The sequence below is a fragment of the Pimephales promelas genome, chromosome 13, assembly GCF_988280905.1.
Source record: "Pimephales promelas chromosome 13, fPimPro1.hap1.1, whole genome shotgun sequence".
NCBI classification, from domain to species: Eukaryota; Metazoa; Chordata; class Actinopteri; order Cypriniformes; family Leuciscidae; genus Pimephales; species Pimephales promelas.
In genome coordinates, this window is record NC_142781.1 from 35970529 (window position 1) to 35985693 (window position 15165).

At 39.8% G+C, this 15165-nt stretch overlaps 1 protein-coding gene across 1 annotated transcript; it reads left to right on the forward strand.

Moving 5' to 3' along the window:
• Positions 1-1852: 1852 nt before the first annotated feature.
• LOC120491987 (E3 ubiquitin-protein ligase pellino homolog 2) lies at positions 1853-14434 on the forward strand. Its single transcript, XM_039690045.2, has 6 exons — positions 1853-2353; positions 5826-5955; positions 6027-6128; positions 6595-6792; positions 7722-7907; positions 8953-14434. The coding sequence occupies exons 1-6, from the start codon at positions 2280-2282 to the stop codon at positions 9550-9552; spliced, it is 1290 nt and encodes a 429-aa protein (XP_039545979.2). The 5' UTR covers positions 1853-2279; the 3' UTR covers positions 9553-14434.
• Positions 14435-15165: the final 731 nt, after the last annotated feature.

The following is a 15165-nucleotide window of genomic DNA, read 5'->3' on the forward strand; positions in this document are numbered from 1 at the left end:
AGATCACGCTATATTGATAAACTGTCATCTTGTGTCGTTACTGTTTCATATTTCTGTTCTCAGATCTGCTGTTATTATTATTATTAGTATTATTATTCTGTTCTCTTTCCCACAAACAATCCAGAGGAAACCATGAGCTCCGTTTCCTTCCTTCCTGCTGCAGGAATGCTGAACTCAAGCTTTAGCGATCATAAATAATGTGCAGCCGAGATTTATAACTAATCACTCATTACAATCCAGAACAGAAGACGCATTAAACACTCACACTCCAATATATGAAATAGCAGAACATGAATCTCCCAAACACTGACGTCACGAGAGAGCGCCACGGCCAACAACACTATTCAAAATATATTCTTAGTATTGATTTCAATAAGTTGCTTCACGCATAAACTATGTGTATTTATGCGCCTTAATCTTAGTTAATAATTAAAGTTTTAATTAAAGTTAATAATACTCAAAATGTATTACAACCACTTCATGTTTTATATTAACCCAATTTCATGCATGAATTATGATAACCTCAGTCAGGATTTTTTTCCTTTGTGTTTTTATTGCCCTTAGGGCATGAAAAACAAGATTTGATTTGATTTTTTTTTTTAAACAAATTTTTCAAAGAGATTTTCAGATGTCCACTTGAGTGGACAGCATGCATTTATAGTTTAAACTGAAGAGATACTGTATTAAACATAATACAATAATCAAACAGATAAATTATGTGTATTTAACAAACTAATCAATACAATTACATCAAATCATGTGGAAACTATAAAATATATAAAAATATATATATATAAATCTGAAATATTGCAAAGGCAATTGACCTGCATACAAGTTGCACTTTGTGTATCTTGGATATCAGAACATGATGATGTGATTCCATCAGAAATGTCTACAGCCTGTCAATGTACAATTGTGGAAACACTCGGATGCTCCCTCCAGTGTGCCAGAGTATGTCACCCTTATTAGCTGATAATTCTGATTATGTTAAAAAAATCAAAACTCAATGGCTTATAACTTTGTTGCAATGCATAGGATGATGCACCAGGGTCCACTGAAGAGATTGATGTGCAACTTTCCCATCAAAAGCCTTGCAAATTCAAGAAAATGCTTTTTAAATAGCTGTCCACTGTAGTGACCACTATGCATGAAAGGGTTAATGACCACTTTATTGGACTTTATTTGGGAGAATACCCCAAAAAAGTGAATTTGAGTTAGTATTTATAATGCATATTATTTTATTTGGTCTACAATGTTATCAAATCAAAACAAAAACCACAAAGAAAAATGTTCTGTTTTTTTTTGTTTGTTTTTTTGCATTAAAAAATAATTTATAAAACAAACAAGTGGTTTAAAATGCATAGCCTATTTTATTTAGTCTATTATGATATGGAAATAAAAAATAAATAATTAAAAATGTATGTCGCCTACAACAAAACTAAATGATGCAAACACTAAAAATCATAAAAAAAATATAATGAATATTATTTTATTTAGTCTATGCAAATAAAAATAAAAACCACAAAGAAAAATGTTCTGTTGCCTACAGTGACACTAAATTATGCAAACAATAAAAATTGCATTAAAATCAATCCTTTATGAAATAAATCAAGTGGTTTACTGTAATTTCCTCTTTTAAGCACTGTATATTAATGCATATTTTAAGCACAGTATATTAAAAATTACATCTGCGGTATTTGTTCGATTTGCTCGACTATTAAAAGTTCTTGAAGGACATTTAGTTTCTTCTCTATGATGCATGAGATGGGCTTATGCTAGACTTCAGAATCATCAGACACATTTTTACTCTATTTTACAGTGACGTAATGCTCAAAGGCAATCCGGGACACGTCATTGCGCGCCACGCCGAGGGGTGCGCGCGCCTCGAGGATTTATGAATGAACACACGAAACGTCACCTTACACCTTCACGACTATCGATCACACACACTGTCCGATTAAATATCACGGGGTCAGTGATCTAGGGCCGGGTGGGCGTTTGTGAAGCGCGCGCCGGCATCGCGCGTCCCCCCCGCGCCTCACACATGGCTCGCGCCACTCCGCCGCTTCTGGACCAGATGAACGGATTCGCTCCGGGTTCTTCACGCGTTATGATCCGGTGAAGAGCCATGCGCTCGAGACGCGATTCCCGCGCGCGTTCCGTGTAAACCCGACGCTTTCCTCAACGCTTGATCGGTTCCACTGACTCGCGCGGCTCGACCCGGTTCTGTGACACCGAGAGTGTGTGTGTGTGGCTGGAGAAACAGTGTGTCCAGTCCCATGTTGCAGCCGAACCAGCACGAACATGCCCGCTCAAAAGATCCGGTGAAATACGGCGAACTGGTGATCCTCGGGTGAGTGATGATGATGATGATGATGTTAATGATGAAGATGATGAAGCGCATTTACTACAGCAGCGCCGGATGTGTTACTCACTTCATAATGTTGGGTTAAAAATAACCCAGCTGTGGGGTGGTATAGCAGCAGCACCTTGGGTTATTTTAACCCGAAAGCATTGGGTTAAGTCAACTAGTTTTTTTTTTTTTTAGCTAATTTATTAGTTTAATAAATTAATACACTTTGTTTCGAAATACTGTCTCAACATATATATTTGTAGGCTATATATAGGCTATATTACAAACTAAACATTAGGGAGTCTTGTCTTAATGTAAATATAGCTTACATGAATTCAAAATACACAAGTGTTCATACAACATATGTATTTAACCCAACTGGGTTATTACGGAAATGACCCACCGATTTTAAAAATAACCCAATATGTGTAACCCAATGTTTGGGTTAAAAATTAATAACCCAACGTTGTTGTTGTTTTTTAAACTTTGTATTCAATGTGTCAAAATTTAAATTAATTTGTTACAATTTGGCAACAGTTGCGTAACAGCGCGATAGTTCTGATTGATCTGACCTATAATGCGCTTTATGTTCAATAAATGTGTCCAATCTGACGTATATACAGTATTATTGACGTATACAGTTGTGTTGTTGCGGCTCCATTGTGCTGCTGATATGATGAACTGCAGTGAACCTGTTAATGAAGTTATTATGAACTATTTCTCGAATGATATTACGATGTTGCTACACATAAACAACTTTGATGATCGTAAAATAGGAAATTTAGAGGAATGCATGTTTAAAATACACTTAATATACAGTAATATTATTGATCTCACTATCAGTTGAGCTGAATACTGATTATATTGTCTTATATTGACCTGAATCTAAATTAGTTTCATATTTGATGTAGTTTGCATCATCGATTCTGTTTATTCGCTACATTGAAACATCTGTATTGTGAAAAGCGCTGTAGAAATAAAGCAGATTCGACTTGACATGATGCACAGGTCCTGTAAATGAAGCAGATCGCCCAGAACGGTTGCATGTAGGCTATGCATAGATTAGGAAACAAGAGGAGATGCTTTTCTTGATGAAAATATCCATCAACGGTTGATAAATCATCAGTGTTATTAACAGAGCGCGCGGCCGTGAGCGCGTGACATAATCCACTCAGGAAATGAGAGCGTAAAATGTTTCCGCCTACACGTGTGTGTGTGTGTGTGTGTGTGTGTGTGTGTGTGGTGTGTATGAGAGAGAGAGAGAGAGAGAGAGAGAGAGAGAGAGAGAGAGAGAGAGAGAGAGAGAGAGAGAGAGAGAGAGAGAGAGAGAGAGACCAGGAAGTGCCTGTGCAGGGCAGGAACTCCTCGTACACTGCTTCATCATGCTTGCTTCACCTTCACCTTCCTCACAGGAGAGAGATTAGACTTGATCAGTCCCAGTCAGCGTTATCTCCAGCGCTTTGTTTCAAAGCATCACAGTCATAAACAGGAAACATTATGATGATAATCTGCATTTCAAGAGCAGATCTGTGCGAGGAAGCTACTGTAACTTCATAGTGTTCTGGTCTGACACCCATCAAGGATGGTGTTTATTGTCATTCGTTGTTCTTGTTTTAACGCTCTGATGATGAAACATTTTAGAATTATTTTAGTTCATTTGAATGGAAACTTGGTAAAGGTTTCGTCTCTTGCTGTGTGAACACACACATAACTCATGGCCGTGATGTGAACTGGTTTAATGGTGATCAACAGTCTCACTTGTGCTCAGAAATGAATGGAGAGTTTCCTCTAGTGGAAGCGTTTGGAACTGCAGCCGAACACACTCTCACTGAACGCTCGTTTACTGAGAGATCGGCTCACACGCGCACACACACATATACACACAAAATATATAAAAATTGAAAATAATATTTGAGCGTTTTTCATAACAATATATATATATATATATATATATATATATATATATTGTATTAGCCAAATATCCAGTGTCTCAAATTCGGCCTCGATCATGTTTCGACAGCGAGTGTTCTGTCATCTCTGCAGGAACGCAATGGTTGTACACCGGACCATTTATAAGTCAGTGTATACGACTATATGGAGGAAAAATAAGCATTTGAATATTTCATTGAGAGAGAGTGTGTGTGTGTGTGTGTGTGTGTGTGTGTGTGTGTGTGTGTGTGTGTGTGTGTGTGTGTGTGTGTGCGCGCGTGTGAGTGCGGTTGCAGTCATGCGAACGGTCTCTGCTGTCTAGTTGCTGAAGCAGCACTTTGACCTCTGCAGATACACACACACACACACACACACACACACACACACACACACACACACACTCAGTGTTATGATGCTCCGGCAACATCTATGCCATATATGAATTTTCATCCGTTCATAAGCCCTGAAATGCTGTGGTTTATATGAGCGCGTGCACACTCTGTAGTGTATCACACACACTCTGTAGTGTATCACACACACTCTGTAGCCTATCACACACACTCTCGGAGTCGGAGCGCAGCTGTGCCATTGAAACGCCACTCGCTCTTCCTCGAGTCTGAACAAAAGCGCCTCTCTCTCCGCAGCGCTCACACTGAGGCCAGTGTTCGATCCGACTCGTTAATTAGCTTATTATGGACGTCACATGCCTCTGAACCTCGCGACTAAACGCTTCAGTTTTCAGTGCTTGAGGATATCTATAGAAACAACAATAGATTTATATATTATATATTCAAATATTTAAGTATTTTTCGAGTGTAGTGGGGACATCGACCCGCTTGCAGTGTTTCGACTCTTTGATGGATTTTCTGTACGGCATTATGGGTTATATAATTTTTTACTATGAGTTCCGCTGTTAAACACAATCATTTTATGACTAAGTTGAAATAATGTTTGAATAACATCATTACACCAGTAGGTGGAGACAAGTGACTGTTAAAATGTGTTTGTCATTGAATCATTCATTTAAGAGATTCGTTCAAAAATGCTGATTCATCCAGTAATGAAGCAATTGAAGTCTTTATAAGTGAGTCATTGAATCATTCATTCAGGAGATTCATTAAAAACCCTGATGAGTGAGTCATTGAATCATTCATTCAAGAGATTCGTTAAAAACCCTGATGAGTGAGTCATTGAATCATTCATTCAAACTGATTTTTGATAAATAATTCATTCCATTTAATTAAACATTGTAAATAGGCTCTACTGCAGCAATTGACTCGTTATGTGTTGACTTTACCAGTTAATATCTTTTGATATAAGCAGTTATTGTACAGTTACTCAGACAGTGACATAAGATTCAATTCACATTTATTTGTATAGCGCTTTTAGCGAAAAATATATTAATTTACACAATATATTAATTTACACACGTAATAATTTAACGCAGAAACAACAAGCTCATTGAAGTAATGAATAATGAAGATGCTGAAGAACAGGTTGAGTGTAACTGAGTGTGTGTGTGTGTGTGTGTGTGTGTGTGCAGGTATAATGGCTCTCTGCCAGGAGGAGACCGGGGCCGCAAGAGGAGCCGCTTTGCTCTTTACAGGAGAGCGAAGGCCAACGGCGTCAAGCCGAGCGCGGTGCACGTCCTCAGCAACCCTCACGACAGCAAGGTGCGTTTCATGCAACACATCGCCGTGCAGTGCATTGTGGGATAGTGAGAGAGCGTGACCTTTGTTTGCAGGCGGTGAACAGCAGGGGGCAGCACAGCATCTCCTTCACCCTCTCCAGGAGCCAGACGGTGGTGGTGGAGTATTGCCACGATAATGACACCGACATGTTCCAGGTGAGTTTAAGAGCGAGTTAATGGTTTCTGTTAGAGCGGTGTCGTGTTAGCGGCCGCTGAGTTAATCACTAATGATCTTTATAACGGAAGTGAATCAACTTTATCTGGACAATAACTTTATTCTAGATCTGCTGTAAAGCCGAAACACTCTCTGTTACTGTAATCTCGATGTCTGTAGTAACATAATTAGTCATTCTGCAACTCGTCGGATTGTAATACGTTGATATTTCAGAGCAGATGCACAAAAATCATGGTATATATTCAATAGTACTGTATATTAGGGTTGGGAATCAAAAAGACAAAATGCGAATGATATCGACGTTTTTTTTTACCTTAATGCAGTTGTCCCATAATGCAGTTGTGTCCCATATATACCTTGATTTTTGTGCATCTGCTCTGAAATATCAATGTATTACAACACAATTTTTTTTTTTTTTTTTTTTTTTTACCATAATGCCGTGTGCAGATCGGCCGCTCGACGGAGAGCCCTATAGACTTCGTGGTGACGGATACGCCGGGAGGGTCCAAGGAAAGCGAGGACTCGTCTTCGGCTCCCAGCACCATCTCACGCTTCGCCTGCAGGATCGTCTGCGATCGTAGCCCGCCGTTCACCGCGCGCATCTACGCCGCCGGCTTCGACTCCTCCAAGAACATCTTCCTCGGGGTGAGTGTTCATCCTAGGAGATTGCAGGATAACACTGTACAGGATCGTCATTTTAGTAGGAAATATCGGTACCGATAATTCTCTATATTTGAAAGCCGATAACCGATATATCGGCCGATAAATCTAAGTCCAGATTTTTATGTGATTTTTTTTGAGAGCCTTAAAACACACGTCCCAAACACACAATTATAATGTTTTGCTTATAATTTTATGTAGCCGATATTATAGACTTGCGCTGCACATGTTGAACTCTTTTTAAAGTGATTTTAATCATATTTAAAACAATTCAAAACCATCATGTTGAACAGTCGCATCGGAAGTGTCTCAGCTGAAGGAAATAATACATTATTTATCGACTTTAATATCGCGGCTAAATTTTCTTATCAGGCCGATAACGATAACATTATAAATGAACATATATCGGCCGATACCGATATATATATCGTGCATCCCTTGTATAATTGCAACTTATTTTTAAAATAAAAATATTAGTGGCTACTATCCAACATCTGAATTATGGATGCACAATATATCGGCCACCTTATCGGTAGTTTTTCACCTTCCTGCAATAGGCAGTGGTGCATTATGCTTAAATCTGTTTTTGCATTGCAAAGGTGGCGCAGAAGCGCTTCAAAAGTGGAAGTAAAGTAAAGTCAACCACTTTATCAATCCCACAAGAGGTAGTTATATTAGGGCAGTGACATCACATCACAACACAAACTAAAAAAACATATTAAAAACAATCATATTCCATATACACATCTGCATATTGCAAAATTCAAATGTAGGCATCTTTACACACTGTTTAGCGGTGGCGCGCATTGCATGTACACTTTTACAGTTGTACACTAACTTTACACAGGCCTTAACTCAGCTGTGTAATTCATCATTTCACACACATTTCTAGAGTAAATGCATCTCTCATGCAGGAGAAAGCAACTAAATGGAAGAATCCGGATGGTCACATGGACGGCCTGACGACCAATGGCGTTCTGGTGATGCATCCGCTGGGTTTTCCTGAAGACCCGAAGCAGGGCGTGTGGAGAGAGATCTCGGTGTGTGGAGACGTGTACACCCTCAGAGAGACCCGATCCGGACCCATACGCGGACCACTGGTGATTAATAACTCACTCACTGACTCACTGACTCACTCACTCACTGACTCACTCACTCACTCACTCACTCACTCACTGACTCACTCACTCACTCAATAACTCACTCACTCACTGACTCACTCACTCATTCACTCACTCACTCACTCACTCACTCATTCACTCACTCAATAACTCACTCACTGACTCACTCACTCACTCACTCACTCACTGACTCACTCACTCATTCACTCACTCAATAACTCACTCAATAACTCACTCACTGACTCACTCACTGACTCACTCACTCACTGACTCACTCACTCATTCACTCACTCAATAACTTACTCACTGACTCACTCACTCACTGACTCACTCACTCACTGACTCACTCATTCACACACTCACTCACTCACTCACTGACTCACTCACTGACTCACTCACTCACTGACTCACTCACTCACTCATTCACTCACTCAATAACTCACTCAATAACTCACTCACTGACTCACTCACTCACTGACTGACTCACTCACTCACTCACTCACTCATTCATTCACTCACTCAATAACTCACTCAATAACTCACTCACTGACTCACTCACTGACTCACTCACTCACTGACTCACTCACTCATTCACTCACTCAATAACTTACTCACTGACTCACTCACTCACTGACTCACTCACTCACTGACTCACTCACTCACTCATTCACACACTCACTCACTGACTCACTCACTGACTCACTCACTCACTGACTCACTCACTCACTCACTCATTCACTCACTCAATAACTCACTCAATAACTCACTCACTGACTCACTCACTCACTGACTGACTCACTCACTCACTCACTCACTCATTCATTCACTCTCTCAATAACTCTCTCAATAACTCACTCACTCACTCACTCACTGACTCACTCACTCACTCATTCACTCACTCAATAACTCACTCACTCACTCACTGACTCACTCACTCACTCATTCACTCACTCAATAACTCACTCACTCACTCACTGACTCACTCACTCACTCACTCACACTCTCTCTCTGCGTGTGTGTGCAGGCAGTGGGCGAGAGCAGTGCTCTACAGGACGGGTCTCTGGTGGACCTGTGCGGAGCGACTCTCCTGTGGCGTACGGCTGACGGCCTCCTCAAGTCCCCGTCTCTCCGGCACCTCGACACACTCCGCCTGGAGCTGAACGCGGGTCGCCCGCAGTGTCCCGTGGGTTTGAGCACGCTAGCGTTCCCGAGCCTCCCGCGCTCACACAGCCTGGAGGAGCGCCAGCCGTGGGCGTACCTCGCGTGCGGACACGTGCACGGCCGGCACGACTGGGGCCGGCGCCCCGAACGCCACCGCGAGCACGAGGAGAGTGTGTGTGTGTGTGCTGGGAGCCACGGGGAGTGTCCCCTGTGCCGGACCGTCGGCCCGTACGTGCCGCTGTGGCTCGGCTGTGAGCCGGGTTTATACGTGGACGCCGGCCCCCCGACGCACGCGTTCGTTCCCTGTGGACACGTGTGCTCGGAGAAGACGGGCCGGTACTGGGCCGAGACGCCTCTGCCTCACGGGACTCACGCTTTCAGACCCACGTGCCCGTTCTGCTCCGCCCCGCTCACTCACACACACACACACACGCGCCTCATCTTCCAGGGGCCCATCGATTGATGAAGGGGCCGAATGGGGGACGAAACAGGTCGGGAGTCTCAACAACAGGTTTTTAAAGTCTCTTCTGCTCACTTAAAGCTACACTGTGTGATTTTTACCCCCATCTAGTGGTGAAACGATATACGACCATCCAGTGAATATTAGCTTCTGTTCCTCTCAATTCCGATTTCGTTTTAACTCCTACGGTGGCCAATGTAGTCCAAGATTAACATGGCTTCCAGTTCGACCTCGTCCATGAGTGTTAACTCAAACGTAAACACGAAAGGCGAAGCTTGAATTAACGGGTATGTCCCTCTTTGGCTAATGTGCATTCAAGATGGAGGGGCAACATGGCGACCGACATTAGAACCCCTTACCCGTATGTATTTTCAATGGCATATTATACACTCACGAGAATACTTTATTACTTGAACGAAGTAAATATACATTAACGAGAACACGTAGAACTAAGTGTTTTTAGCTAAGAATAAACTAAAAGAATTACACAGTGTAGCTTTAAGGTCCTTGCACACGAAGTCTGAAATTTGCATATGCATTTTTTCGTATTCGTCATTCGGTGGCTCTGAATTGCAAAACACCTCAAAATGCTACGGATGCGAAAAACGAATAAAATCGAAACGACTTTATGACGGACGAGAGTTTCGGAGACAGTGTGTAAACGTGATTGACACAACGTGAGGTTGTATTTATTTTTTAACGTGCAAACATTTTGGACGCGAATTCAGGAGTCAGTGTGCAAGAACCTTAAGGCTGAAATATTTGACCGTAAATAGCGCATTTGTAGTTAAAAATTATAGAAATGTATATGAATTTGTTTAGAAAATGGTTTTCTTTTTGGTTTATCTTCATTTCTTTTCGACTGAAGAAAGAACATGTTGCATGAGTAAATTATCAGGAAATGTTAATTCCGAAGTGAAACGAATCATTTAAATACCGCGCAACGATTACCTTCTACTGCTTGCTTTCCGATAACAAGCTAATTTCGCCACAAAAGACGCAACAAAAAAAGCGAAACTTTGTACGTGAGCAGTTGAAGGCATCGATTTCTTAAAACTAAATCTGAAAAGATTCCCGATCCTTACCGACCCTCGACGGCCGAAACTCAACATCACACACACGCACACTCACACACCAGAAACCTTTATTAAAACGCTTGTTTTCAGCAATAAACTCAGCTGGTAGATCCACCGTAGAGATGCAAGCGGTTCGATCCGTGTTCCCTAAACCTCGAAGGGCTTTCCTCGTCTAGCCCTCACGTTTCTTCTTCTTTTCCTTTATTTCGTCTTCTTTTTCTTTGTTTTTAGGATGTTTTAGCATTAAATGACAGTTGTAGCTGCAGTATACGCCGTAGTCGTTTGAAATTGTCAAGATGTCATATTTTTCTACATGACTGTGTTACTAAGCTTGTTTAGTAACTTGTTTTATATACAAGTGTTTCACATATAGCAGTATATAGATTATATATATATATATAAATATGAATCTATTATTTTCTGTGTATGATTTGAGTCCAGGAGAGTGTGTTGAAGGAACGCCTCACTGTGCCGACGACACGCGTCCCGTATGATGAATGTACGACTCCGGCGCTTTGTTACTTTCTACGATCTCCTGGTGCTAACGATGATTCTAACGATGATTCTTACGACGATTCTAATGAAGATTCTAACGATGATTGAAATGATGATTCTAATGATGATTAAAATTAAGATTCTTACAAAGATTCTAACGAAGATTCTAACGATGATTGAAATGATGATTCTTACGAAGATTCTAACAATGATTCTAACAATGATTCTAATGATGATTAAAATTAAGATTCTTACGAAGATTCTAACGATGATTCTTATGATGATTCTAACGAAGATTCTAACGATGATTCTAATGATGATTAAAATTAAGATTCTTACGAAGATTCTAACGGTGATTCTAACGAAGATTCTAACGATGATTCTAACGATGATTAAAATTAAGATTCTTATGAAGATTCTAACGATGATTCTTACGATGATTCTAACGATGATTCTTACAATAATTCTAACGATGATTCTAATGATTGAAATGAAGATTCTTACGAAGATTCTTACGATGATTCTAACGATGATTCTTACAATGATTCTAACGATGATTCTAACGATTGAAATGAAGATTCTTATGATGATTCTAACGAAGATTCTAACGATGATTCTAACGATTGAAATGAAGATTCTTATGATGATTCTAACGAAGATTCTAACGATGATTCTAATGATTGAAATGAAGATTCTAACGAAGACTCTAACGATGATTCTAACGATTGAAATGAAGATTCTTATGATGATTCTAACGAAGATTCTAACGATGATTCTAATGATTGAAATGAAGATTCTAACGAAGATTCTAACGATGATTCTAACGATTGAAATGAAGATTCTTATGATGATTCTAACGATGATTCTTTCTTTCACGCTGAACTTCACTGATTGTTTCGCTTCAGAAAGGTGGCAGCGCTTTATGATAACTTTCATCAGTGTGTCATGACAAACAGATAATTATAATCTAATTACATTAGTGGTTGTCGGTATCGTTATGAACACTATTTTGTATATTTAAGACATGTCAGTGCAAGTTGCGTTTTTAAAACAGCTCAAACTTGCATTTTAGTCTGAGACTAGATTAAGCCTCGTCCACACTTACACACACACACACACACACACACAAACTAGTGTGGCTGTAACAATATGGCCAAAATTGAGCCAGAAGACTCAGATAAGAGGCTGAAATCAAGATCATCAATCTGTGATAAAGCATTCCTTTATTTTTGTTACGTTTTTGTTGAATTTTCATGTTATGTGTAACAAAAATGTTTTTGTGTTCAGGTTTGACTAGTAAAATTACTTCAAATCAACATCTCCAAAAAAAAAAAAAAAAAAAATCGTCTTTGAGAATGTCGAAATTTTACCCAAAGCGATTGCATTGAATTCAAGCTACACATGTTTTTAATTAGCTAATGCTTTTGTATACGAGTTATTAGAGTGTGCCGAGTGGACGATAACATGACACACCAGATGCATGACATCTAATGCAGACAATGTTATTGATGAAAGTTATTTTTATAAAGTGTTCCCGACAGTCGTCGCACACACACGCCTGCACACGTCACACTGTGCACCCGAGCATTATAAGCTAAGCGCTCAATGACGCTTCGAACGGCAGGGTTCAGAGGTCAAACCGCTCTACTTTACCTCAGACCACAGACCTCCGTCCACGGCCCCGTTTGGTTCTCCACCCGCCGATGAAGCCGGATTCTGGGGAAGCTTGTGTCCAACACAGAATAAAACTTTTTAAAAGATAATTGCGACTTTATCTTCCGATTCTGACTTTATTATAAAGTCAGAATTGCTTTTTCTTTTCGCAATTCTGACTTTAAATCTCGCAATCGTGAGATGAAATTTCACATTTCCGAAACGAGCCTCCACAGAATCGACCTAAATCGCGTTCCCTTGATATTATGAGATGGTCAAGCATGAATCAGGTTTATTTCTAGGACACTAGAATCGCTGCATATTAATGCAATACCTATCAGTGATCGTTTGCTCATTCTGAACCTGTATGCACTCGGTTTTTCAGTGGAACAAAAAATAAAAGGACACATTTGGAAGAAACGCATCTTCTTGATGCAGCTCTTTTATTTTAACCCATATGCACAATATGTCAAGTTATACATGATGCTTTATGCACTGATTCATGCTGCATTGGTGGGTTGCGCCACGTTTAACATCAACACTGAAATGCTGCTGATCCTCCACGTCCTCCATGATTGCCGAGAAAAGCGCTATATAAATGTAATGAACTATTATTATTATTATTATTATGTCACGTGCAGAAAAGAGCTTCGTGAAGACGATTAACCGTCATCCTTCCCTCTCACTGTTACACAGCTTCCCTCGCGGGTTAGGATGATGACCCCAAGCCCTACAATATACCTTCTTTTTTTTTTCAGAAAGCTTATTTTATGTAATTTTATTAATATTTTTTTTAAGTACCTTTTTAAATGACTAGATTTGATCAATAAATGGTAATTTAAGCACATTCCTCTCATTCTTTCAACTTAAATTAAAAAAAAAAATAACACAATTTCATGCATTACCCTTTTAATTCAGCTCTACATATCTTATAATACTAAATAATAATAACACATGATATTTCATAACTCTAGATGGGCGTATATCTCTATATGCAGGGTCCTAAAGCTGGTTTATACACACATGTGCACAATATACAATCATTATTTTTAGTTTGAATTTTGATCATTTTTCGTTGTTTCTGTGTAATGAAGCATTTCTAAAGCGGTCAAATTGACCCGCGAGGGAAGGATGTGTTACTTTTTACAATATTTGTGTGTGTGTGTGTGTGTGGTCGAAATGCCCCAAGGGAAGGATGGATCTGAACTGTGTGTGTGATCTGAACATGTTTCTCCCCTGAGACTGAGAAACGAGTCTGATCTCCGCTGTTTCCACGTCTTCCGAACCGCCTTCCACTCACATTCAGCTCAGGTTTACACTAGTCGAAGTTTACAAATGTTGGTTAGCAGGGTTAGGACTGTCGATCGTGTGCCTCCCGGAGGTCGAGTGTGTGTTCAGTTCAGTGTGTACGACGTTCCTGAAGAACACGTGATTGATCTACTGTGTTTTGAGTGTCGTCTGTTTTGTTGCTTTCGAGTGAGATGTGACGATACTGCACCTTGTGTTTGACCCACTGAATAAAAGCTCTATCTCAGACACGAATCCTGACCTTTGACCTTTTACACTGCCACAATGCACTTAAACCTGTCCGTACCAAACTGATGCTTAAACCCAAGGTGCACTGACAATCACATCAATAAAAGTGATCTTTTCAAAATGCATACAGGTTTGTTTAATTCTTTACATTTGTATTAGTTTCACTTATAAATGTGCATTTCTAGATTGAGTAACTGCACTATCCAAAACTTAAATGGTTATACTTCCAGTGCTTTGGACCTAAGGCTGGTCTTGTTTTAAAGAAGACACACGTGTGGCAGATTATTGTAGAAACGAAATAAATTATGAAAGTGAAACATTGTATGAAAATGTCCAATCTAAATATATAATATTTATATAAAATATATATATTTTACAAAATAATGTTTTATGTTTTACTCTAAAATTGCAAGAAAATCAAAGCCATAAATCTAGTTTTAAATTTGATTTACAAGCAATATTTTGTCAAGATTAGCTTAGATTTAGTTTAGGATATTTAAGTTTTAAATATGTAATGGCGGTGGGCCGGTGACATTAAAATATTTCGATTTGTGTATTTTGATGCTCCAGAGCTCTATAGGTTTGTGTTATGACAGACATTTCAGTCATATTTCTGCTGTAACACAACATGGGGTTCACACTAAACAATCAGCAAGTCTGGATAATGAAGGCAAGGTTGCACGTGTCGGCCACTAGAGGCCGCTGTCGCTCTTCTAATCGCTACGTGATGACGTCACGGCGACCGTTGGATTCGCCTCAGAGCACAGGTGAGCAGTTTTAACTGTCTCAGGGCCTCAAAAGGTAGACTTTTATGAATTAGCCTACACAGTTAGAGTCCCCCTGTGGAGCAAATCAA